Source organism: Panthera leo, chromosome D2 (assembly GCF_018350215.1).
Source record: "Panthera leo isolate Ple1 chromosome D2, P.leo_Ple1_pat1.1, whole genome shotgun sequence".
Lineage (NCBI taxonomy): Eukaryota > Metazoa > Chordata > Mammalia > Carnivora > Felidae > Panthera > Panthera leo.
Window position 1 is genome coordinate 77,012,768 of NC_056689.1, and position 27,458 is coordinate 77,040,225.

Below are 27,458 nucleotides of genomic sequence, written 5' to 3' on the forward strand. Positions count from 1 at the left end.
ATGTCACAGTAAGGTTCCCCAAGTCTTCCTCATATACTAAATTAAATTCCTCCAGGCCTCCCCCTCCAGACTAAATAACTTAGACGTCCCATGTCTCTCTTCCTGAGACACCCTTCCTTCAAACTCAGCCCAGAATCTTTTCCTGACCTCCATTATCCGTAGCCTCCCAAAGAGCCCACATCATCTCCCCCTGCACATCCACACGACAACATGCTCTTCTGACTTCAGCCCATCCAGGCTGTGGCTTTCTCATCCACCTTCCCTACCAGACGAGGAACCCCTGCGAGCTAGGGCCGTGCTCTGTCCAGCGCCTAGGACGGTGCCTGCCAAACACTGTGCTCATCGGCGTCTGCTGAATGGACGAACAAAAGCCCGAATAGGCATCTACAGGCCTTTTCAGGGAGAGGGTGGTCAATTTACACCTCCCCCTCCACCCCTCACCCCTGCCTGAGTGAGGAGATTACTCATCACCACATTCTGTGATGGGCTCTCCAGGGCCGTGAAGACAGAGGATGGAGAGATTGCCTCTCTCACCACGGAAGCATTCTCTCTTAATAAGTACTATTTCATACTCCAGCGTCTAAGCCAAGTCCACCCCCTATCCTACAATCCTGCCCAAACAGGGCAAGTACAAGTTTGCTTCTCCAATGCTGCTCCAGTTTTAGTGTTCTAGACAATACAGCATATAGGAAACAGACTCTCAACTTCCCACCCTTCTGTTATTAAACTCTTCTCACATAAAGAACAACGTTAAGGGTGCCTGGGTGGCTCAATCGGTTGAGTGTCCAACTCTTGATTTTGGCTCAGGTCATGATCTCACGGTTCATGAGATCGAGCCCTGCGTTGGGCTTTGTGCTGACAGCTCGGAGCCTGCTTGGGATGGTCTCTCTCCCTCTCTGCCCCTCTTCCCCACTCATGCTCTCTCTCAAGATAAACATTAAAAAAAAAAAATGGGGCGCCTGGGTGGCTCAGTCGGTTGAGCTTCTGACTTTGGCTCAGGTCATGATCTCCCGGTCTGTGAGTTCGAGCCTCACGGCGGGCTCTGTGCTGACAGCTCTGAGCCTGGAGCCTGCTTCCGATTCTGTGTCCCCCTCTCTCTCTGAACCTCCCCTGTTCATGCTCTGTCTCTCTCTGTCTCAAAAATAAATAAACATTAAAAAAAAAAAGAACAATAGAATGGGAATTATGCTTTGAAAGCACACGTGAGCCCAGGGACGCCTGGATGGCTCAGTCTTAAGGTTAAGTGTCCAACTTTCGTTCAGGTCATGATCTTGAGGTTCGTGGGTTTGAGCCCTGCGTCGGGCTCTGTGCGGACAGCTCAGAGCCTGGAGCCTGTTTCAGATTCTGTGTCTCCCTCTCTTTCTGCTCCTCCCCTGCTTGCGCTCTCTCTCTCTCAAAAATAAATAAACATTAAAAGATAGATAAATAAAGTAACATGTAAGCCCAGGAAAACTTTTTTCAAATGTCAAGTGTGGAAATGACCAATTATGATAATTACTGATTTTTCATTTTTTTTTAAAATATCCCTTCTGAAGGTTCCTACCTTTCAACTACTTAAAAATGGATTAACAAAAATGTAAGAAATAGAGCATTTTGGACACCTGATTTTACCTTATAGCCTCCAATGCGATGTTCCTGCTTAAATTCCTTTCCGTTTTTCAGCCACCTCATAGTTGGTGTTGGATTCCCCCCAGCTGGACAGCGAAACTTGACTGTGTTGGCTGCAGGGACAGCGTGCAGTCGCTTTTCCATCTTTTCTGTGTTAGTCCAGTATGGCGCTCCTGTTGTGGAAAACAACGTTATAACGTATGGAAAGGGAGAGCTTCATTTCCATGACACGGAAGAGAATTTGACTTTGTATGTGAACGATCTGACATTTTCAAAATCTCTGGGTAATATTTACATGAGAAGAAAACTGTTCTGAAGTCTAGCAGATGGCCTAGCAGAAGGTCCCTGGAGATGAACTTCTTGCTAGTTTCTCTTTCTTAATGGGGGGGGGGGGGGGGGGAAACGTGTTTGAGGTACCTTCTCTCCCTTGTTCTTAGCGCCAGAATATAAATTCATGTTGAATCATGCTTTTAAATGCTACTTTACATAGACAGCGACAACACACACAACCACAGCAGCGGAGTCCTCCAGAATGGATCCTTTTAGATCACCACACCTAACAAACGATCGCATACACACACAAGCAAGGTGTGCTCGAAGCCACGTCAACTTACCCACCGAAGCTTTAAAGGCTCACCAAGGAGATAACTTACCATCCTAATAGGGTAAATTTTTCAGGGACGCAGCATTAACTTCGCAGCACTTGATGTGACAAATCAAAAAGCCCTCGCACTATGTTTTAATTTTTGTTTTTATTTTTTTATTAAAAATTTGTATTTATTTTTATATTTGAGAGAGAAAGAGAGAGAGAGAGAGAGGGTGCACAGGGGAGGGGCAGAGAGAGAAGGAGACACAGATTCGAAGGAGGCTCCAGGCCCTGAGCTGTCCGCACAGAGCCAGATGCAGTGCTCGAACTCACGAGCGGTGAGATCGTGACCTGAGTTGAAGTCGGATGCTCAACCGACTGAGCCACCCAGGCGCCCCTATTGTTTTACTTTTTAAATGGAGGAAAGAGTTTTTGGTGGTTGTGAATGCCATAATTCTACTACCATGTCTGAGCAGAAAAAAACTTACTAGGAGGCTACGGATTATATGTCGTGTAAAATTAAGCCCTCTGAATGGCCCTCAAAGTCATGGATACAAACAGGTGACCCTTTAAACGCAAAAGAAGACACAACTTTTTAAGTTGCCAAATGAAGGGCATTTGATCTAAATCAGAACCACGGCATCAATCCAGGATACCGCCATAATTCTTCATGCCGGCCAACAACGACGGCTACCGAGCACTGACTGAGTGCTTTGTGTTTACCAAACACAGCTCTAAAAGCTCTTACGTGTTTAACCTATTAATCCTGACACCAATCCAATGAGAGAGGCATTATCACAATCCCCGTTTAGAGATGAAGAAACTGAGGCACAGAAAAGCTACAAAGCTAGAGAGAGCTACAGGTACATTTGAGCCAAGGCAGTCTGATTCCAGAATCTTTGCCCCTGCTGTCCATGGCTAGTTAAGAACCAGCTTCTCCAAGGGGTTGGAATCCATCCTTTTCAACCACTCTGATGTCGAAGACCAGAGTCCAGGATAGCCAGGCTGGCCCGAAGGCACACTGCCTTCTACATCACTGCCCGAAAGTTCCACTGAAACCTTGCACAGCTATTTCACGTTTCACACGTATGTTTCTGTCTTCGCAAACTGGTAGCCAAAATTCTCCCGAAGCATCCATCCACGGGGCCTTGGGCATCCTAGAACATCCTAGAACACTGAAATTCTATGAGACTGATTCCTAACTGTGTTTACTGCTGCTGAGGGTTAGGCTGAGAAGGAGCACACCCACTCCACAAACCAGAGGCAAAAGGGCCCAGGCAGGGGGTTGGTCTCTGATACAGATTTACAAGCCCCCTCCCTCTATTCTGTGGATGACACAGCTCGCTCCTAAGGGGTGACACCAACCCCTTCACTTAGCCAGATTTTCGTGGCACAATTAGGAATTTGGATAAACTACCTACCCCTGTTTGCCTCACCCTTGCTCTCGAAACCTGGCTGTAAAAGGTGGAGCGGAGATTTCTTAACAAGGGCATGCTGTGCCTTCTTTCTCCTTGTTTATCTAAGTGTCAAGGCGGTGGGATACAGACAGGAGTCTACACGATGTGCCAAGAAGATGGTGCAAGCAAGGCAAAACTGAGGTGGTCAGTCCTGCATGCCAGGGAAAGAAAGGCCTGAGGGTTGGGGTCGGGGGGGGGCGGGGAGGGAGAGCCAAGGGTGAAAGAACGGGGCTCCACTCTTTCCTCTGAAATCAGCTGTATCTGCAATGAGTAGACAACTTGCTAGCCATGTGGCTTTGGGTGTCAAATGCCCCTAAACACACCCAGTCTCCTGAGGGTTCACCAGGGAGTATCTGATTACCATTCATCACAAGACTCCCAGGGCCTGGCATACACTGGAACAATTTCAATAATCTTTCATTCTAAAAGCTTCTACTTAGAAAAATCCAGCCACAGCCACAGCCACTGAAAAGAAACCATTAAGAGCACAAAATAAATAATGAGCTTTGTTGCTACACAAAGACTTTTATAAATCTGACCTAAATGAAAAGCATACCTCATGCTGTCAGGTGTCTGTACTCATGTCATTTGTGTAAGTAAACACAATAGCCTATTCATACGAATTAGCTAAATATTAATGTAGTGACTCTTTCAGATAGCATCGATTACGGCTGAGCTGATCCTCTGGAATGTCTTTTCTTTTTTACAGAAAAGAAATCACCAGATACGTGCTTACATTCCATTAGGCATGATTTTTACGTTCCCTAAAATGTTAAAAAAAAAAAAAAAGGGGGGGGGGAGGATTTAGTTTAAGGAACTAGGAATGTTGCTCTGTTCCTCTCTCACTGGGCTAAGCTGTCAGGGAGACCGTAACCCACGCAGGGATCACCCCAAACCACATGAGTCTGTACGGTCATGGCCTGTGGCAACAGCACACTGGCAACCAGCACCTTCCTTCGTCTTGGCACCTAAGGGATGATTTAAGGACAAGGGTGAAAGAATTTTGCTGGAATTTCTGGCAGGAAGCCACTTCCCTGGGGTAAAATTTCAATCGTCAAAACTGCACCTATAAAACCTGCTTGTGCGAAATAGACACACAGCCATGAGGCAGGGTTATGGGCACCATACTTGTCACCTGAAGCCACTGGGATCCCAGGTGGGCGGGGCACCGTAAAATCGTATCAACAAAGCAGAAACAGATCGCCTCTGTGGCTATCACTGGAAACCCACATTTGCAACTTTCCCTTTTCCTGAATACCTGTAAATAGTGACTCCACAGCAAGGCCATCGAGCCAAGTTTTCAAGGTCCTCTGTGTGGCAGCGATGGGCCACCCCAGTGCTCTGCCCAGTCCCACTCTGAGTGAGTGCTAACATCATACAGGACAACACCCTTCTGTGACTAGGCTTTTCTTTAAGATTTTGAGCTCATGAATTGTTTTAATGAGCATGACGCTAGAGGGGAGGGATTATTTTCGTATTTTATAATGGCTCCTCCTGAAAGAAACTAGTTTTACGTGAAGACGGGAGAACCTGGAAGGTCTAGAAAAATAATGGTACTGTAGGACTAGCCCCGTTGCGCCTCCTTCATCGGTGGCCTCATGTCTTCTGCAAACTCTATTTGTCATCTCCTGCCATTTTTGCAGTCTGGACACATGGAAATGCCAGCCACCATCCCCGCCCCCCACCCCAAGAATGACAACGCAGCTGGTGAGAGACCAGGACCAGGCTCCGAAGCAAGCTTTTCTACCTAAGGAGGCCTCTTTTCATACCATGGCCGGCGAACACGCAGAGGAGGAACTCACTTAGCAAATTAACGATCTACAAAAGAGAACACATAGTAGGTGCTCAGTACAAATGTTTCCTCAACAACTTGATAAAAGAGGAAAACTATAAGCCAAGTCTCCATCACGTTGTTTCGAAGAAGGGTCTGAGTATCCACTTAATGTATCTTCCCTAGCATAATCTCAGGGAGGCAGGAGGAGTGAGTTTCAAGTCAATTAATAGAAAAGGAACTGTGGAAATCTTGGATGGCATAAAAAAATGAAATATACTAAATTGGAAGTAAACAAGGTGACCTTCGTGACAGGTTCGTCCCATCTGCTCGGACATTCTCAGACCTTCTGATGTAACACGTAGCTAAAGAATGATGCTGACTCACTAAACAGTAAGAACAGTAAAACCCAGCCAAATTTAAAAAATAAGAAAAATCCATCGTAACGGGGTACCTACCCATTATCATTTTCTATACTGAAACAGTTATTATATACCAGTGATGAGTCTAAGTAAATAGAATTATACTTTTAATACAGCAGTAGTCTCTTAAGATGTGCTGGTTAAAAAGAGATGTATAACCCCACAAAAACCTCCCTCAAAGTTCCTTCAACATACCACCTCCATCCCACAGCACAGACTGATCAAATTCCTTCACTGGGCTTGTCATTTACATATGGTTCCATCACCAAGGTGTCCCCATACTGAAATTTATTCCATTCGATGTCTGCTGACCAGTAAGAGTAGAGCATCTGAAGGGGACAGTGTAAGTCATCTTTAGCCTATGGAGTAGGCACTCAAGTGTTTATTACATGGACAGATGGATGGATGGATGGATGGATGGAAGAATGTACCAGATGAACAAGTGTTAAAAGCTTGAGCTATAAAATGAGGGAGGTGAACTGAGTGTTCTGATAAGGGCCCTCCCTATTCTAACATTCTGTCCAGGTATTCCAGGCAGATATTGATTGTGTCAACAAATGGTAGGGTTAGAGGGTTTTTATGGTAACGTAATGAAAAAACATGGGCTGCCCCCACAGAAGCCCTTCCATGCCCCAGTATGTATCTCAATACAGATGGCTAAGGTCTAGAGTCTCCTCTCTTTCTGAAATCAAAAAGAGAACACAGCCCAACAGTTTAAAGGAAAAACACGGAATCCTATTACCACTGTACCAAAAGGCCTCGGTGACCATCTGGTCCAACGGCTGACGTGATCAATGTCATCCAGAAAGGTTAAGTGATCTGATCAAGGCTGCATGGCCAAGGCCAGGCTGAGGCTAGACCCAGGACTCCAGCTCCCTGGGCTGTGCTCTTTCAACCACTCCAGGCTGCCCTTTGAACTCTCCCATGGTAATTAAGTCAAAAGTTCAAGATTTATGTGAGCTGCGGACGCTAATGACTGCCAACTGTATTTTTATTGATGCAAAAATAAAAAAACAGAGCCTGTTTCAGCTCCTAGATTAAGTCTCACAAACTCCCTAAAGCCCCACTAAGGCCTCTGTCTTAAGTCTATAATTAGGGCCTTTAAAAATATCACTAATCAGGACATTTGAATGCTTTGACCCTGACTGGGTGGGGGTGGGAAGAGGTCTCTGAGCTCAACCATACAGTAGACTGAGGTTCGTGTTTTCAGTTTTGCATAAACTAAGAGAAAACAAATCCAACAAAATATGGAGATGTGAGTGAATGTGTGATTATGGGGGCGGCGGGTTTTATTTGAGAATCTCATTAAAAACAACACCTTGCCGATCGGTTGAAGCATCGATAAGAAACCCATTAAAGCAAACAGACAAATGACCCACCTTTGAAATGCCTGAGTCCACTGGGCGACCAGCTGCCCCGTGGGAGCTCCTAGGATCTGCCTTCAAAAGAAAACTCTCCAGTTGTTGGTTATGCTGGTTGCCCACACGGGAGGCCAAGAAAGAGATAATTCAATCCAACCTTCCAGATAGAACGCCATCCCTGGCTTTTGCGGAAAAAAACACCCAAACCAATTTAGGATGAGGTTTCCATTACAAAGAAATGTCCCCCCCCCAAAAAAAAAAAAGTTCAGGAAGACTGTGTGCTTTGGGTTTTTTTTTTTTGTTTTTTTTTTTTTATTATTGTTACTATAACTTTCAATTCCTGGAAACTGCGTAACCCAACTAAGAAACCAACACATTTACGAACTTAGCTATAACCCCTACCAAGTAAAAGGCCCAATTAGACCAAAGGTGACTATAAACTGTTATTATCAGCAGGTTAAGCAACGAAAGGAGCGTGGAATCCCAGGCCAAGTCCCTTCATTTTCCCTAGCCAGTTCCAAAGACAATTGCCAACTGCCTTTCTCCCTGACACAGGAGTACAGGCACCTGCAGGTCTCAACAGGAATGAAAACCAAAATGGAAAATTGCCTTGTCTCTCTCCTCCTCACTCAAGAGAAAGAACCACTCCTGGAGCACAGATCTTGATAAAGCTGCCTTGCTATCAATTCCTTCTAGTTCAGCAGTCAACCTGAACTTTGTCAATCATGGTTTCCCAAGAAACTCTTCAGAAACATGAATCGCTGAAACACAAGCTTGAGGTAATAAAAATCACCTGGGAAAAAAAGGGACACCTGGGAAAAAAAGGTCTACTCATCTGCTGCCAGATAACCCATAAAGGTACCTCGTACCGAGGGGAGGCAAGGGCTAATTAAGTTATGCTTTCCAATGCTAAAGTATAAACTCTGAAGCCTTCAAAACCTTCAACCTGGATGCATTTCAAAAATTAGCATTTGAAATTGCAACTTTCTGTCCGGAGAAAGTCTGTTTCACTAAAGGGCATATGCAAGAAGCATTATTTCCTGGCAGCTAGGCTTGTAATGACATCACAGAATTGTTCGGCGCAGGGAAACAGTCAAGCGCGGGTAAGGTGTGAGGTCATCAGTTAGTCAGCTGCTAAAATATGACCCGAGAATGCCCTTGACATCTGTGATGGAAGGGCTTGACTTAAAAGGCAAAAGCAAAGTCAGGTCAATCAAATCAGCCCATTGCAGGGATTTTCAAAACATGTGCAACAGGATGTTAGTAAAGTGCTGTATTTTAAAAAGGGTCTTACGGTCAATGCGTTTGGAAAACCCTGGGAAAAGCCGAAATTAAACAGATGTTTTACTATAGAACGTTGGAGAGAACGTATTCTGCTGGTGCACCGGGTAAGTCTCTAAGAAAGGGTCAGAGAGTAAGAGGTATTTTTCAAACTCATTTCAAAATACAACTCATTCTTGGCACACAGCCCTTGGACTAGGGTTCCACGGGATATACTTTGAGAAGCACCAGCTTCTTCTCTTAAGGTACAGACCAGACCTGAGCATTACTCTGTTTGTAAAGCGCCAGTAAGAGATGGAGAGGAGGACTGTAATTCCAAAAAACATTCGCTCAGCATCGAGGCCAGTCCTTGCCTCCAACAGTGGTCTACCAGGAAAGGCGGGTCTGAGATGCGTCGTGATGCTGAGATGCGAGGGAATAGAACACGTGAAGCGATAAGGAAACCCCCTATGGGGGAGCCCACCTTTGAGCTGGGTCATGTACCAATGGTGTAAGCGTTAAGGTCAACCCGAATACAGCAAAACAGCCCTCTAAAAATCAGACCAGACCTACTTTCATGGCCCATAGCCAACGATCCTGCCTTAATTTTGGACTTATTTTTGCCCCTGTATTGGACTGCCATGCTTTCTGTAGCCTGTACATACTTTCGGAACTCTACCAGGCAGATAAAAGCTTGCCTTCTCACAGCTAACCATCAAAACTAAAAAAAAAAAAAAAAAAAAAAACTTAGAAAAGTCCAGAAATGTCACTGCCAGCACAGGGTCACCGGAGCATCATCTGTGAACGTCACCGAAGAGGAGCTTTCAGACACACCCCAGTGACGCCTCCAGACAATCAGAAGGCACCGAAGGAATCAATCTGGACCCACGGGTGTTTTGCAGGTGCCTGAAAACGCATGGAATTCGGCGCTTCTATAATTTTTCCTATTAATCAGGTCAGGCATTTGACACTGGAGGTGGCAAAAAATTGTTTTAATGGCAACATCCCCTTCCCCGCCTTGCCAATTACCCCGGCCGTGGCATTCCTCTGTCCACACAGGCCACAGCTGCTTAATCTCCACTGCCCCAGGCTGCACCTGTGAATCAGACCAGCCTAATCACACTAACAGATGGCAGAGGCCAAGTAGCCAGCTAAGAGCTGCTATCGCTTTAAATCGTGTCTAATGTTTCACAGGCACCAAACAGAGGCAGCTCCCGACAGCAGTGTCTCCCTGGTACAGCTAACACCAGCCCTTAATCACCGCAGAGCACCCACTGCAGGGCAGACGTGGTGTCATTCGAGAGCTAATTACAAAGAACGCTGGCCACAGGGTGAAGGCATGGCATTCGTTAAGTGCGCTCCGCTCCCTGGCCCGTCTGCGCAGGCACCGGGCGGTTGGGACCAGTGTTCAGGGGACGAAACCCTGGAGGTCCATGGCAGGTAATCCCTCGCAATCACCAGAAAGTTCAGTCAGTTCACTCAGTCTACTTGTTACGTAACCCATACCTTGCTGTTACATTTTACGGCTTCCCAAGTATTCCTGGGAACAGGCTCTCAGACGTGGTTCTATTCACCAGGACGAGGCAGGTTCCAGGCCGGCCAGCACAACCCGGGTGCTGCCAGATTTGGACATCCCACACGTGGGCCCCACCTGAGAGCCGTCCACAACAGTGCCGGCATCCTCCCTGCACCCCCACCCCCCCATCGTCACCCTGGGGACTGGCAGGGGGGTGCCGTGATTCAACACACCACAGGCCTGCAAGTGAATGGCGGCTTTGCCTTTTGCTCACCGAATCGTGAGTTTCCAATCAAGAAAACAGGAATAATAGCTCCCTCCAGCTTATGGGGTCGTTGGGGGCACTGCCCGAGCCAGCAACCGGCACTGAACCTGCCCAAAGCCACACCTCCAAAGCAGGGTCATCCACTGCCTTCCCGGCCAGAGCCAAAGAACTAACAAGGAGTGATGTCTTCTGATGTCCCAGTGATGCGTTATTAAAAAAATAACCATAATAACTTCCCAAGAAGGTTGGTACAAATCACAGCAGAAGACAGTTTCACTCACCCACAGTTTTATACACAAGAGCGCACACGGCTCAAGGCAGATCTCAAGGTGTGAATCCCTAAGTCGGTGCTTTTCATTCTTCAGCGCACGTGAGAATCATCCCCGGAGTTTCCAGTCCGGGGTCTGGGGTGGGGCTTTGGCCTTTTCATTTCTAGTAAGTTCTTAGACGATGCTGATGCTCGTGGTCCAGAACCCAAGCCTTCTCTTGCCAAAACAATGAAAACTATAAATGTTTCCCTTTTTGCCTACGCTGCTAGGAGACTGGAACAAATGCAATTCCCCATTTGACACATTATCCCAGGTCCCTACCAGTATCCATTTTCTCTTCTTGTCTTCAAAAGCCCTGCCTATTTTCATAACTAACTTATTATTTAAGCCTTGTAAGAATTTATTAAACTAAGGTCCTTTTGAAAACATGCAGAATAGAACACCTAAGCAAAGAATGCCAGCAACTAATGTACAAGCACTTGGGGAACATTCAAGCCATGTTACTGGAAATATACCTAATGCTACATTTTATCTTTTGTATTGAACGTCGCGACCCACACTTTTCTGAGCGCCCTACAAACGCAAACTTGTCTGATCCTCGTAACAACCCCACGAGATGTTATTATTCCCATTTTACAGTTGAAGAAGCCGAGGCAGAGAAGTTAAATTACTTGCCCAGGGTCACCTCCACTTAGAGGTGTCAGAGTAAGAGAGGCCGAGTTCTTCTTGACCCAGGTTCTCCCACGTGTCACTGCTACGTGTTAACAGCCTTTGAAAAGCAAACGGCACTTGCTGGTTCCCTGCTCTGTCACTGTCTACAAAGCAAGGCCCCCTTCCCTTATTTCCTCTCAGCATGCAGCAATGTCTGAAAAGGTCACGGTTTCTCGAGGCGCCTGGGGGGCTCAGTGGGTTAAACGTCCGACTTCGGCTTAGGTCGTGATCTCGCGGTCCGTGAGTTCGAGCCCCGCCTCGGGCTCTGTGCCGACAGCTCGGAGCCTGGAGCCTGCTTCGGATCCTGTGTCTCCCCCTCTCTCTGCCCCTCCTCCACTCACCCTCTGTCTCTCTATCTCTCAAAAATAAATAAATGTTAAAAAAAAAAAAAAAAGGCCCCAGTTTCTCAACCTCAGCCCTACTGACATTTTAGACCAGATCCTTCTTTGTTAAGGGCTGTCCTGTACTTTGCAGGATGTTTCCTAGCAGTACCCCTCGCTTCTGCCCACTGGATGTCACTGGCATTCTTCCTCCCCCTACTGAGACCACCAAGTGTTGCCCAATGTCCCCCAGGGGAGTCAGAAGCAGGAGAATCCCCGCCCCCCGCCCCGGCTGAGAACCACTGAGTTAAGCCAAGCACCATCAGAGGTTACAAAGAAGACCAGGGTGGTATGTGTTTTCTACTTGTATCACGCCTCCGAACAGTGAGAAACCGAAGAGGAAACGAAATTCGAGGACAGAAAACTGGGAACTGCTTTCGAGAAAGAGTGACTTGTGACACAATAAGAAAGGACAAACGGTAGAGAAGGGTATACAGGAACACTGGTTTATTCTCAGATTAGAAAGCCAGGAGAGGAGACACAGCAGAGAAAAGTCAAGGGCCGCAGGGCACAGCGTTCTGAAGAGTGGACAAGACGGCAGGTTAGAGTCCGGACTTCCCGCCAGGCTCTGCTCTCTCGGGGACCTTCCGAGACGGCCGTTACTTACTCTTGTTATTGTTCTCACTGACAAAATCCTCGGAGCCTTCTGTGTCGTCCTCATCATCTCCGGATGAGATGGCATCTGTATTCAAAAGAATATATCCATGGTTGTGTTTTTGCAAAGCAAAAGGCTGTAATCACGTACAACTTAGTCCTTCTGGACAGGGAAGGCCACAACCCAGGAGCCCCCGCAAAAAGTCTGAGATCTTGTTTAGTGAAGATGGTTTTAAGGGCTTCAGTTTTCTCTCCATGAGGACAGTTGGTCTGTATTAGGATTCCCAGTGCTTTCTGCTTTCACGTTTTTTAAACATACTGTCAAGTTGGATATATTAAAACTGGATTTTAAGCTTCCAACAGTATTCAAGGCCCCGGCAAATTGACCGATTGCATTATTATCCAAAGATTCTTTCCAACACCACCTTTCAGTTGTCAGGATCCCCTTCAAGAAGGGAATTAGTCCCCGGCAGAATTTACTAACTTCTGAAAGCAAATCTTTAGACTTGGCCAGAAAGGGGGCCTCCATCTAGTTCCCCCTCGCTGCATGGGAGAAAAATCAAGGAGAGAAACTCGAGTTTTAATAAAAGGAACCCGAAATCTTCCACATCAAATTGCAACCCTGTATTCTAACGGCCAAAGATACAAACAGTATGGGGGGGGGGGGGGGGCGGTGAGATGTGTTTTCTACTTCTATAAAAGCATGCTGTCTTAAAAGAAAAATGCTACCTTGCACATGAGAATCCTGTCATTTTTAACGACCAGCCCCTCTGGCAGAGCCGGTCCCCGTGGAAGAACTTCAAAAACAGATCAATAACAAATTAGGGAGCTCTGTGCGTGGCATCCAATTAGCAGATCCCACTAGGAGTTCCCTTGTCCAGTACAATTTCACCCAGAAAACGGCTACAGAGAAGAGAGAGCGGAGGGCTCGCAGGCCGACTCACCTGTGACATTGACCATGAAGTAGACAGCCTCGCTGTCTACCGGCCTAGCCGCCGTGCAAGCATAGAGGCCGGAGTCTCTAGGCGTGGCACCTTTTACCTGCAAGTACTCCCCAATAAGCACTGTCCTATTGTTGGGCCCCAAGTGTACCCCATCCTTAGTCCAACTGATCATGGTGGCATCTCTCAACGGACAGCGCAATTCTAGCGACTCCCCGGGCGCGGCCACGTAAACTTCAGGTTGGGAGATTTGGTATTTGGTTGGCGGCTCTGCAGAAAGGTGGGAGAGAGAAGATGGAGACAGATGGGAAGGAGGAAAAGGAGAGAACGTCCAACAAAGGTCAGTGGCGGCCCGTTTATTCCTAGGAGAGGCGGTTCTTGGTCTGCAAAGGGCCCCAGCAGGCGTCGGCTTCCGCCCGCACCCAGGAAGCCGTGCACAGAGCAGACGGAGTGTCTGCGACATCGACCAGAGGAAGTGCCCGATAGAAGCGGCCCCACTTTGTCTCCACAAGCTGCAGGGCCGTAAACACACACCCAAAACCCAGCGTGGAAGGATAATGTGAGAAAACTTTGCAGTCTGTTACCAATCCAAAGCCTGCTTACAAGGGTCACACGTGGGGAATTCTATTCTTGTGGCATTTTTGACTTGTAAGGACGTGTGTTTTACAATTTTTTTATTCAATGCGACTGCATGGCTGTGTCTACACCTTTACACACATACACACACACACGCAAGTACACACACACACACACACACACCCCATTTGCGCTAGACTTTGCCTGTTGTCACAATGCCGAGCTTCTTAAAATGAAATGCCCAAACTCAAGGGACGCTAATGGGTCCTTGTACAAAACTCTCAGGCTCAGATCACTTTGCTGGCCTGGAGACTTAATACTGTGCTGGGTAAGCTGGAACACGCTGTTTTTCTTAACACCAAAAAGAACAAAATGCCCCAGAAAACCAAGAGGAGGTCTCTGTATCGTACCTAGACAGATCTGGAAATGAGGCAGCTGAGCACCTGACCCTCTGACACGTTCACAGCTGGGTCCCTCCCTGCCCACCAGCACCCACCGCACACCCTGCGCTCCAGCCTCCTCGGGGCCTTGGCCTTTAACTCCTTGAGAGGTACTCCTCCCTCCCTCGCCTCCCCGTTAACCCAACTCATCCTTCAAGGCCCAAATCATCCAGCTGGATATGAGCTTGCCATCGGTCCCCCGGGCGTGGGGGTGGAGCGGATCTCCCCTCCTCGTTCACCTGTCCGCTGAGCCAGCTTCTGGGGAAGCGGCACGTAGCTCATGGACGTGTCCTGTCGCCCAGGGGGACAGCAAAGATGTAGATGGAGGGTTCAGGTCTCCTTGGGTGTCCCTCTTGCCCCAAGCAACACACACATGGCAGGGGCCCGTGCTGAACATGACTGCGGTCCCCAAATCCTCAGGGCAAGAGGGGACTCAGGCAACCTGTACAAGCACAGCGAGAGGGAGCCACAGGCCTACAAGGGGAGCACCCGGAGCCGCTGGCTGGGACCCACGAGGACCCATGAATGGGCTTTCATCCATCACAATGGGAACTGTGAATGGTACCCAGAGTCCCAGGCCCAGGAAACATCAAGCTTCCCAGCGCTGGGATAGCTCCAAATCTGGGCAGCATCACAAGGCAACTGTTTTGTCCTTCTGAGTGCAGTCTGGACAAATCTCCCACATGACAATGGAATAAAGTCACTCCGTGCCTTAGTGCCACTGCTGAAGGAACAGTGAGGGCCGTGTGCATCTGGTTCTAGAAATCCTCACCACCACCACCAACAGCCAACATGGGAGGGCCAGGGCTCCCCAAAGGGGCACCTTCAAAGGCATACATGCCAAGAAGAGCCCAGACGTTGAACGGGACATAGAGAACCACCGCCACAACAGCAACAACAACAACAAGATAGAAGAAGAAAGTAAGAGTCTGATTTAACATGGACACACACACCCTGAAACGAGGGCAGAAAACCCCAATTCGCAGGCTACGCTTCCCGAGTAAGTTTTGTCTCTCTCATTCTACATCTACGAGACCCCTCCTACGGGCCACGCTTTGTTCTAGATGCTCAGGGAGCAACAGGGAACAGTAAAATCCCTGCCTCGCTGGTGGAACTTTAATTACAGTGGAGATGACCGACAATCAACAAAAAGCCTACAAAAAATGTATAAAGTACGGGAGGCGGTCTTGTCAGGAAGCCAAATACAGCAAGACAGCGGTACAAACAAGACAGAGGGGGAGGGCTCTCTCTAGAGCAGGAGCTGGCAAACCACGGCCCCCGGGCCAAACCCAGCCATTGCCCGTTTTTGTAAACACCGTTTTCCTGGCACGCAGCCACGTTTGCTCCTTAAGTGTTGTCTGGGGCTGCTGTTGTGTCACAATGGCAGGGCTGAGCGGCTGGAACGGACACCCTACGTCCTCTGCAAAGCCTCGCCCTTTACGAAAAGTTTGCCAACCCCCGTTGTACGGGATGTTCAGAGAAGGCTGCTCTGAGGGGTTGAAGGGCAAAGTGATGTCTGAAAGATGTCGCCGGGACCTCAGCTGGAAGGTTCCTCAGGCCACACGCCTCCTGAGCTTGCTGAGGTCCAAATGCACCTGAATTGAGGGACTCCTAGAAATATCCTGAACTCTGAAGCCCGAGCAGGACAGAGAAAAGGAAGAAAAATGTGGGAAAGAGGGGAAGGAAGAGAAAAAAGGAATTCAGCGCGACCCCGGATCGCGGACCTTGCCCCATTTCCAGCGGCTTGGAGTCCCATCGGAAGTGATGGTGCCCCACAGGACACCTGGCCGAGTCCCTTTCACAGCTGGTTAAAGCAAGGATCAGATGGCATTTGGGTCCCATATAACCAACCAGTAATTACCGAAACAGCACCCACAATGTTAAGAGTGAATGTATCGTGGATTAGCCTGGGTCACAAAATAATATTTATCGGGACCACACGGCATCGTCAGCAAGGTACCGAGAATACTACAGAATCTGCTTTCCTCTGAGCCAGGACCGGACATCAAGAGAGGTCTACGCAGGAGTGGCTGGACCCCGAACTGCGGATCTTCACCCTCTCAGGGAGACACGTAGCCAGCCTGCCTCTGCCCTGGCCCCTCCCATCAGGAGAGCCATGTCCCTATTTCATGCAGGCAGGAGAATGTATGGAGACTGCTTTAAAAAAAAAAAAAAAAAAAAAGATAAGCAAGATACTTGCAATTAGGACGCAAAAACCTCTCTCTCCCGACAAAGGTAGAGTTACGATTTCCCTGTTCTTAAAGGAACGCATTTTCGCTGAGAATATCTGGTAAACCACTGGGTCTCGCGGAAGCCAGGGGTGCCCGGACCAACGTCACAAAGACACCACCACCTGCTGGTTGGTGGTAAAAGAGGAACGTGGCCCACTGAGGCCTCAAGGGCAGGGACCGCGTCTTGCGTGGGGCCGGACACACAGGAGCTGACGATAAATGTGCCGTCGTGCGCAAGAAAAGGATGGTCCCCTGAGCCCCGCTCCACTCCGTTCCTGCTTCACCTCTCCACCTCGGTCCCTCCCCCACTGAGGAGCAAGAATGCCGAAATGACACGGCATTGCTTGTGAGGATCCGATGAGCCAACAGGAACCTCGGCGTCCAATCTATAACCTGCCGGGCCCGTGACCGTCACTACCGCTGTCCTTCGAGGCTGACGACGCTCACCACGCCTCTGGCACCACTATCTTCAGAGGATACTCAGAGAGCGTCTGGATCAGTATCTCCACAGATGCAGGTCAATGTCACGGACAGGCTCCCATCTCACCGGGCCCATAAGAGGACTTCTGCTCAACGTGGTCCTTCTCTCCGGTAAAACCAGGTCAAAACTGTCACCCGTTTTCCAGTTAGAGGATAAGCTTCAAGGACAGTAAAAGAACTCTCCAGAACACATCACTAATGGTGTTCATCCATTACAATTAGGCCACCTGACTTCAAGCCTGAACGAACCCGCACCTAACGGATCGGTTCACAAAAGGCTCACCGGGTCACTGGGGGTTTGTGGCAACTTCAGCAAAGCCCAGCAATGCGGTGTTCACACTCAGACTGTAGGCGTGGCTCGGGGAGAAGGGCGAATGGGTGAACGAAAAGGAGAGGGGGTGCCTCGGTGGCCCAGGGACTTAAGCACCTGACTCTTGATTTCGGCTCCAGTCATATCAGGCAGTTGGAGAGTTCGAGCCCCGTGTCGAGCTCTACACTGACAGCATGGAGCCTGACTGGGATATTCTCTCTCTCTCTCTCTCTCTCTGTCTCTGTCTCTTTGTCTCTGTCTCTCTGTCTCTGACCCTCCCTCGCTCCCACGCTCATGCACTCTCTCCCTCTTTCTCAAAAATAAATAAACAGGGGCACCTGGGTGGCTCAGTGAGTTGAGCATCCGACTTCAGTTCAGGTCGTGGGTTCGCGGTTCATGGGTTCGAGCCCCACGTCCAGCTCGCTGCTGTCAGCCTGTCAGCACAGAGCCCTCTCTCTGCCCCTCCCCTGCTTGCACCCTCCAAGTAAACAAGCCTACGTTAAAATTTTTTTGAAAACAAGGAGAGGACTGAGGAAGCGTTTGGGGAAAAAACGGTGCCAAGAGAAGGAAGACAGTTGGGGGCGGGGGGAAGGGATGCCACACGGTCCACTGCCACACCGTCCAGGCGCACCCCCGCCCAGCCTGTGGGTTCCTGCATCAAACATACCTGGGCACAAGGTGCCAAGGACATGGGCGCTTTGCCTGGAACCCAAACAGCTGGCTCAGCGGAGGCCACCCTGTCCCCGCCCGTCCCCAGGAGGCCACTCCCGGCTTGGGTTTCTCTTCTGTGTCTGAATGCTACAGGTGACAGGTGACTGTCTTGCCCGCGCCCTGCAAACATGTTCCGTGAGTGCCGCGCACACACCTGCACAGGTATCTCCCTCACACCGTTCGGTGGGGAGCCAAGAAGATCTGCTAAGTCCTCTGACACCAGCGATGACGCACCGGCGATGCTCCCCGACACGGATCTGCTTCCACTGACAGGGCCCGGTGCCTCCACCCCCTCCCTACCCCCACCCCTGCTCCAGCAGGCTGCTCGGCCTGCTCTGTAAAGCAGGACCGTTGACACAGGGCAAAGTATTCCCCAGGAGATTTAAACAATACCTTTTATAGTCATATTAATGTTTCCTGGATTTGTTTTGTTTTTTTTTTTTTTTTCTGGTGCTACAGCTTACTTTTAACCTTTCTTACGCAGAGCGGGGGAGAAATCCACAGGGAGCGCCCAGTCCAACCTTGTCCCTCGTCTGATCCTGCCAAAACACCACGGGGGAAGGTTCCAGAAGCCACTCTCCTCCACACCAGATATTCTTTCGGAGACACTTCCACAGACAGACACAAAATTCCGTCCATCTTTCATAACAGTAATTCAAAGTGGGAAAACACACACACACACACACACACACACACACACACACACACACACCAGCGTCCGACATTGTCACGGAGACCTAAAACGGCCAAGGGGAGAAGCGGGCGAGGTGACCCCGGTCACCGAGAGTGATCACACAGCTTTTTCTCTTAATATCCAAGTGACTACGTGTATATTAAAAGAATGAGACAACGGGCGCTCCTGTAGCCCGTCCCCGGCATGCAGCCTGTGCGGTCCCCGCATGGGCAGCAGAGGGGCCTCATCTGGGAAGAGAAGGACACTGAGGCGGGGGGACAGCCCTCAGCAAGTGAGGGCGGGGATCATGACCTCTCAGAGTGACATCATGCCAACGTCACTGGCTGCAAGCCGCAGGTGTTCACCTCCGGGTAAACAAGCACAGGGAAGCAAACCCTGGCCTGTATGCGCCCAGAGCCGGGGAGGGGACAGCCTGTCAAAGTCCAGAAGGGCCGTGACTTATGCGACTTCAACGCACATGTCCCTGGGTCCTTCCCCCGTGTCACCAGCAGGGCCGTCTCGGGACAGCTGAAGCAGGGAGGGAGTTTGGAACAGTAAGCTATTTCAGGTAACGCTTTATGTTGCCAGACCAGCCATAGCAGCACTCCAGACTGTCACTTTTTATAATGTTTGCCTATAAACTTTCCCGTGTGGTTTTTGAAATGGCGCCCAAATGCAAACAGGGAACAGATGGGAAGCCCGCGGCTCGCCCCGTCCGATCGCCTGCTGGAGGGTGGACGGCAGGTTGACAGGGTCCGGGGCCAACAAAGCGGCGAAGGCCAGCGGGACGATGACGTCGCACCTCACAAGGTAAAGCCTTTTCTGGGGTTTCCTCGGGACGGCGCCTTTCCAAATGTCAAGATGCTCGCAGCTAAGAGGCAGGAACCCCGGCTTCGAGGATGCAGTGTGGCGGGGCCCCTGCGACACGGCCCCCGAAGATGCTCCCGGTCAGAAAGTCAGGGGCATCTGAGCCCCAAACGCATTCCTCCAGAAAGGATCAGAAAGGGAGAAAGAGAGAGAGAACTCGGGAAACAGATCGTCCCCCCACCCGGGGCCTGGAGCTGGAGCAGAGGCCGGGCGGGTGGCAGGACGCGGGCTGCGGGGACACAAACGTGTGCCTCTTGTCGCAGCTCGGCGCTCCCACGGGAACCGTCACGCCAGCACTGGGAACAGAGCAGTCAACCAGCCTCGGGCTTCCTGGTGCTGCCCTCCCTCCACCACCCTGTACCAGAGGAACAGATATCACTGCTGTGGGCCTGCCAAGGTCCTGAGACAGCAGCGCACAAAATAAAGCTGCAAATGTCACTGCAATGTCACAGTGCGCGACACACACGGCGGTAAGTGGCGGCTGAGCCTGTCTGTTCCGGTTAGCCTCGACTCACCCTCCCGCTCTTTAAGATGGCCTGAAGCGGCCACGCCACGGTCCCAGTACGAAGTTTTAACTGGCCGATACCCAATTTTCTGTCCATGGGAATTGAAATACCAACCCCCCTCATACACACCGCTGTCCTGAAGCATTTTTACAAGCTGGGCTTGAGGGAGGCTGGGCAGTCGAGACGTCGGGCATTGCAGCACAGCTTTTCAGTAACCCGGAGGGGCCGAAGGCCCAGATCATTCTGCCCGGCACCAAATCTCACCAACAGAAAGACACAAAGGTACCGGGGTCCCCACAAGGAAGTCAGAAATGACCGCCCCCGCCCCGTGGGCCCTACCCACGGAGGGGGGCGGGGGGGGGGGGCCGCAGACGCACAGACAGTGAAGGCAGGGGCGGCAGAGAGCGGGCTGTTCCGTCTCAGACATCCTGAGAGCTTCCCCTTTGCAAGAAGGGACTTGCACAAGACAAAAATCCTGTCATGAAACGGAGGCCTTATAAGGCATAGGTACTACTTGTACTTTAAGAGGCAGGAGGGAGAGACAAACACTCTGCGCAATATAAAGATGAAAGTTCTCTGCCTCGAGAAATACGGCCAACATAAAAACGGGGGACACAAAGAAGTCGGAGCGATGAGCCACAGACACGTAAACAGGCCGAGAGGCCGCAGTTCCCTTCCCGGCCAATTGTTGGGGTGTCTTACACACACACGTCAGCACTTAAAACCTCCCCGTCGGTTCCACGGGGGCTGTAACAACCACTAATAGCTACCTCTGCCACAGTAGCCTGCCTGTTCCAGAAATTCTGGACTGGCTCACATTCCTCATGATCAGATGGGATAATGGCATATGTTTCCAATATGGTAACCATTAAAAATTATATATTTAGGCACACCCCTCATATAATTTAGGTCTATCTTTGAGATGCGTGGGGAACAGCTTTCCAAGTCTGAAAAGAAGTGATGCAGCTGCCCATGAGAAAATACTAACGTAGAAATCGTGACATGCCTAAGAATGCCCTCAGGGAAGCAGGAGTCACCGTGATCACCCAAGATTTGGACCCCAAGTGGCAATATCCACTCCCTATTCTGCCAGCAACCCCTCTCTCCCTTTGATCCTGATGTTTCAGGCTGTCAGTGAATCATGTTCTCATGAAAGGGAGGGGGGGGGGGCATAAAAAGGAAGGTTTTCTCCCTGGTCCCAACACCTGCACCAAACTCTTATGTTCACGACAGCACAATTTCCACTGGACCACCGGGATGCAGGTACGGGATCAGTGCCATCTGCATAAAGTCCCTGGACATCAGCAGCTCTGCTTGAGCAAAAACTTCCACACCGGGCCCTCTGTTCAAAAGCATTTCCCGCACATGCCATCAGATTATCTAGTGTCCACGAAGCAGGAACCGGCGCTGCAGGTTACATCAAAGCAGCCCGCACGCACCCCCCTGCCGCACATACAACGAGGAGTCCATGTGCTTGATGCCTGGTCATCCAGGCCGTGGGCCTCCTGCCTTCTGGAAACACAGGAGGAGGCTGGCATCTCTGAAGATCTTCAGGGCTTCCTTGCACACGCTGCTCTAAGGAAAACCACGTCATCAAGCTGGCCCTGCCGACGGACCCAGACTCCTGGGAAAACTCTCCCAGAGGGAAGGTTTCGTACTCCCTGTATCGGGAAGGGAACTGGGAGGTGGGAAGGGAACTGGGAGGTGGGGAGGGCCTCCCAAGGAGGTCATGGAATGAAGGAATGAATGCGATTTGCCGGACCTGTATCACCATCGTTGAGATCAGGAGTGACCCTGCTGAGGTGTCGCCTGTAAAACGAACGCGTCATCTCCGGTTCTGAACGCCTCATCTGCCCCCAAAATGTTTCCGTCTGAGACCTGACAACGGCAGAGCCCTCTTCCTCCTATAAAGTGGTAAAAAGCCACCTTGCTCATCAGAGGCTGCTTCAATTCCCACAGCTGGTCCCTGAGCTCTTCCTGGTACCCTAGCATTAAAGCTCTGGTCCCATCTCTGTCCCCTCCCTGGGCGCTCTTCAGAAAAAGGCAAGAACAGGGGCGCCTGGGTGGCTCAGACGGTTACGCGTCCACCTCTCTTGGTTTCAGCTCAGGTCATGATCTCACGGTTGGTGAGTTCGAGCCTGGCCATCGGGCTCCTCGCTGTAGGCGCAGAGCCTGCTTGGGATTCTCACGCTCTCTGCCCCTCCCCCCCTCTCGTTCTCTCTCTCTCTCTCTCTCTCTCTCTCTCTCTCTCTCAAAATAAACAAACGTTAAAAATAAAGAAAAGAAAAGGCAAGAACAGGCTGAGAACCGACCTAAGTTCCAACTCTGCCACTGACAAATTGTGTGATCGCTTCCTGTGTCTCCGCCTGCAAACCAGGACTGATGATAACGAGCGCGCGCACAGAAAGCACCTAGCTCCGGGCCGCTGCCACTCGGCAGGACCTCGAATGTACCAGCGGGAAGACCTTCTAGCTGAAATCATTACTTCTCAGCTGCAGCAGACTACGCGTGAGAGACAGAAAAGCCACCTAACCAGGTGTTCTCAACACGGAAGTCTGGGGATGTAAGAAAACAAAGGGGAACCTTCTGTTCTGTTTCTAGAGCCCCTAACACATAGCTTAGTGTTAATCATCCCTTGTGTCGTTCTGTCTTCTGCTTGTGCACGTGTGTGAGTGTTCCTAAGAACAGAGCGGTGTGGCGGAGGTCTTGCCTCTCTGGGACCTCCTCCTTCCGCACTCCCCCGTATCTGCGAATATGCTCAGAAGCCCGCCCCTGGCTCTCGTGGTCCCTTCCCTATACTCTGCTTGGCCCACCTCTGCAGCCTTCCCTGCCCCCTCCACATCAATGCCGCTCAAGTCCCTGCTGGAAGGTTCATCCTTCCACCTGCCTGAGGGAGCACATCACCTGACCTTGTCTTCCGAGGTGCCGCCCAAAACAAGCAAGTGCCCTTCCCCCTCTTCCCCTCCAGCAGCCCCTGGCTGACATCAACTCAGCTCCAACTCGGCCCTGAAGCCCCCCACTTCTCCCTCCTGCCTCCCATCCCACCAGGCCCCACATCTGCTACTCCTGTTAGTTCTCTCTGAAACAGCTCTGAAAAGAGAACAAGGGCAAGACCTCACCCCTGCAGGTCCCCACCTTCTCTCCAAAAGACCTCTGCCTTGCCCCCCCAGTCCACCCCATGTATCCACCGCGGACCCCCAGAGCAACCTGGGAAACAAAACTGACCTTTAATTGAATGAATGAATGAATGAATGAACGAATGAAATGAAATGAAATAAATAAATAAAAGACAGAGACCACTCCACACTCTGACAGGGTAAAACCCAAAGAATATTCCTCACATTAAGGCCACGGTTGCGCGAGGCCCCACGACCCCCCTCCATCTTCTTCTCCCTCATGCCCTAGACTTGTCTGTTCTCGCGGGCACTGTTTCCTCTGCCCGTTACCCTGCCCCACTACTCTGCCCGGCAAGCTCCTATTCAGCCTTCAGAGCCCAGCTCAAATATCATCTCCTCTGCGAAAATCCCTGCTTCCCGTCAACACAGCCCACGCTGTTCTCATCTCCAAGACACTACAGCCTTTGTTTATTCACCTCGAACCTACAGAGCCAAATACAGCCACCTCCCCCACCGACCCGGCCCGCCCTCTCCGAATGACCTTCTTGGGTGGGGGGGGGATCAGCAGTGCTTCTCAGACTTTCTTCTGCATAAAGACCACCTAGACAGCCTATTAAAACACAGCTCCAACGTTTCTGGGTCAGTAGTTGTGGAGTAGGGTCTGAGCTTCTGAGCTTCCCACCAGCTCCCAGATAATGCTAATGCTGCTGGTCCAAAGACCACACTGTGAGAAGTTCAGCACCAGTGTCCAAGGACGAGAGAGTCGGAGACCTGGTTGTGCAGGGATGAACCCACATCAACTTGGACAGCCCCTTCCCATCACCTGAGTCTGAGCCCCAGTTTACAGAACAGGGAAACACCTCCGGGCTAGCCTGCTGCTGGTCAAGGTCATCACAAGGACAAACCAAGAGGCTGCCTGGGAAGGTCTTTGTAACCCCTAAGGTGGGTGGTGGGGACACATCTGAGAAAAAGCACCCCTCACCCCAGTTCCCGCCAGGGCAGGCCTGGGCGCCTGTGTGTGGGTTATAGCTTGACCCCTAAGTGATCAGCAGATTCTTTCCCCCCACCTCATGGTAAGGCTGATTTGCCTTACTCTGACTTTAAAACAAGGTTTTCTTTCAAATGCATAAATCTGTCAGGTCGTATCTATGTAAGTTACCTAAGTGTAGATTTCTGGCAAATGGAACCAAACATCCAAGGATCTTGGGAGAGAGTTGTTATCAATGCCAATGACACCTGTTTGATGACTTTAGTGAGGGAAGAGGCCTTGGCTTATTAAAATAGCATCTACTGTTCACCTATCCAACAAATCGGGGATACCAGATATTTACATGCGGACCACAAAAACCCCTGCAGAGTTCCCCGGACCAGATGCCTTATCACAACCCCAGAGCATGCCGGGAGGAGCCCTGAACACCAAACCCCCCCGGCAAGGTGCCCACCTGTGCCCTGCATGGCACCCAAGCATCAGGAGCCTGTAACAGCACGGGGCTGATGGGCCTGCTTTCCAGAGAGCTTGCCCTAAGCCAGCACTGTGACTACATTCCAGAAGCAAGTTTTCAGGGACGGTCACCATTCCGCACTTAGGGTTACTCCTGGCTCCTAGAACCTGCTTCCGGGACCTGCTCACCCCCCTGCCACGGACATAAACAGTCCACAGTACATACTAAGTGGGTACATGTGGCCTGCAAGTCCCCCAAAGGTCAGATCGTGTCGAAATCCTAGGTGACATTTTCCCCCAGCCCTTCCCTCCATACGTACTTTCAGAATAAGTGAATATTTTTAAAGCGCCCCAGGGACCAAAGAAAAGGATAAGGGGGTGGGGTAAGAGTTACTCCAGGAAGGCAAGGGCACGCCTCTTGGCCTCCTGATCTTCAACTCCGGGCCTTTTGCAGTACCTTTGAGCAAGTTTACTTAAAGGGCTGGACCTTTCTCCTCTCAGCAGGACCCCAGTTCCAACACTTGTTCAGAGCCTGCAGCTGTGTCCCCAGACCGGTTTCCCCCCCACCCCCCCAGCAGCATCCCGGCCATTTACAAATGAAGGGCTAGCAGCTGGAAACTGGGAAACAGATGGCCCTCCTCCTTTGAATGGCTTGATCTGGCAACTCAGGCCTCAGCAAGTTCGGGCCAGCCTGGTGCAGAAATCTTGTTGAGGCTGAAGGCACAGATTCATAGCCCGAGGGGTCTTTAGCAAGCAGCTGGGTCGGAATGACCTCTTGGAGGGGTTTCCCCTAAAGTCAGCAGGGGCAGGGAGCCTCTGCGGCGGGTGGGGCACGTCCCCAGCTGGCTTTGCCCCTTGCCCGCTTTTCTCCAGTGACTTACAAAAAAAAAGGAAAATTCCCCCGTGGGGAATCCTGTGCCCCAGGACTGAAAGCACGTTCGTTCATTCAGGAAATTCCAAATCTAGAAGGGTGCCACCAGGGTCAGCCTTTCTCCTAGGCCCTAAGCCGTGTATCTGCAAAGAGGTCAAACCTTCTGGAAAGCAAACTTTGAAGAGTTTCCACTTCTCCATGCAGAGCCCAGCCCCTTTCAAAACCCATCAGAGCAAGTTCACCTCGGGAGGGGCTATGCTGGGCCCCCAAGCATCTTGGCACACCTGCCCCTTTTAAGCAAGACTGTGCCCCACCCTGCTCCGGGGAAAGGAGGGAGCCTTATGTAAATGCCCAGGTCCTCGGCTGAGGCCCCGCTCTGGGAGTTCACTACCCAGGCTCCCCTGCCTTCCACCACCTCCGGCCTCCATGTTAACCTGGTAAGAAACTGCAGCGGCAGAAAAGAGACTTGTCAAGGAGGTGGCTGAGAGCTACCCTTGACCACCTGTTCACAGGCCCTACCTGCAAAGACGGGCACCTCTCGGCAACAAGTGGAACCTGACGGGGGACAGGGGAGGAGCCAGGCCCTGGATGGTTCCCAAACTGGGCAGGGAAAGAGCTGGCAGGCACATGTGGCTGGGACTGACTGGGGCCAATGCAGGGGGGTCTGCTGAAGAATCAAGGTGGGTGCTCACCTCCCTGAGAAGCTCAGCCTCGGGAAGTCACATAGTTCGAGTACCCAGAAAAATCCTCACCGTGGCCCACAGGTTCCCCACCTGACCTGGCCTACTACTCTAGTCTCCTTCAAGCGGCACCCCGGCTTCCTCAGGGTTCCTGCAACCCTTTGAGACCCACCGTGCTTCTTCTTCAGAGCACCTGCACCCAGGATTGGAACTAGGACCTCGTTTTGGCAGTTATTTGACAAAGATCTATGGCCCCCCCGCCCATTCATAGGACTTGAGACTGTTTTTGGCTTGCCATTCTATCCCCACAGAGCTCAACACATGGTAGGGTTTCAAAAAATGTATCTGGGGGGCACCTGGGTGGCTCAGCCGGTTAAGCATCTGACTTCCACTCAGGTCATGATCTCACGGTTCGTGAGTTCGGGCCCCGCATCAGGCTCTGTGCTGACAGCTCAGAGCCTGGAGCCTGCTTCGGATTCTGTGTCTCCCTCGTTCTCTGTCTCTCTCTCTCTCTCAATCTCTCTCTCTCTCTCTCAAAAATAAACATTTAAAAAATTACGCCACAGTCTGTAAAGGGTTGATGACCTGTGTCTGCCAAGCTCTGGCAGTTGTCCCCCCACCAGGGCTGCAAGGCTAAGAGAGGAAGCTGCAGGTTTCCAACCGCCAAGCATTCAACACCATCTCTCCAACGCTGAGCCCCCCTTCTGAACACCTGCGACCCCGGACGGACGTTCCGCATTCACCATGCAAGTTCAGTGCAAGGTCCAGCGGACTAAACCAGGCCCAATTCACCTCCAGGTCTAGCAAGCTCCCCTTAGAAGCCACCTTTTTTTAACCACCCAAAATGAACTTTTGTTTGCTTAAAAATGGCTCTACTGCTCAGCCTCCTCCTCCCCTTGGGACGCCCCTCCTGGCCAAGAGGAGGCGTGGGGGATTGCTGCTTCAGCCTTTCCATTCTTAGATGTTCTCTTTGTTCCCCACTTTTGCCCCGGCGTCGTCAAGGGCCAGGGAGGCCCTGCCATTTGTCGTTTCCATGACCGTAGGTGGTAGGAGCCCCAAGAACAACCGTCTGCGCAGGTGGGCCTTGACCCAACTGAGAATCGGACACGCTGGAGAGAAGTGTGACGTACTATTAAAGTGACAAGCAAAAAGGCAAACATTTAGCAGTGCCAGGGCAAACGGCCAGAAGCATCTGGGACAAGGAAAAACGGGATGGTCTGCTCCCACTCCGCTGAGTTGGCTTCTGAGCAAATGGGCAAATACCAGACCAGTCAGCCCTACCTGCCTGAGCTCCTGCTGGGTGACTGAGCCAGGGGTCACTAACTGGGCCTCAAGGCATCTCCCTCCAGTCTCCCGGCAGGAAAAGGGTTGGCTTCTTACTAGTCAGCTGCATATCACCAGAGGCCATTCTCGGA

At 50.8% G+C, this 27,458-nt stretch overlaps 1 protein-coding gene across 15 annotated transcripts in view; it reads right to left on the reverse strand.

The window, feature by feature from the left end:
- Positions 1-27,458, reverse strand: part of FGFR2 (fibroblast growth factor receptor 2) — a 108,508-nt gene that overhangs the window by 66,195 nt on the left and 14,855 nt on the right. For 5 of the 15 annotated variants that reach the window (XM_042907853.1, XM_042907851.1, XM_042907852.1 and 2 more), the window contains exons 3-5: positions 13,145-13,411; positions 12,214-12,288; positions 1,612-1,781 (exon numbers count right to left, since the gene is read on the reverse strand). In XM_042907853.1, the coding sequence (XP_042763787.1) occupies positions 1,612-1,781; positions 12,214-12,288; positions 13,145-13,411 (512 nt within the window). Of the gene's footprint in view, positions 1-1,611; positions 1,782-12,213; positions 12,289-13,144; positions 14,382-27,458 lie in introns of those variants that run through there. The other 10 variants (XM_042907848.1, XM_042907846.1, XM_042907847.1 and 7 more) reach the window with 4 other exon arrangements.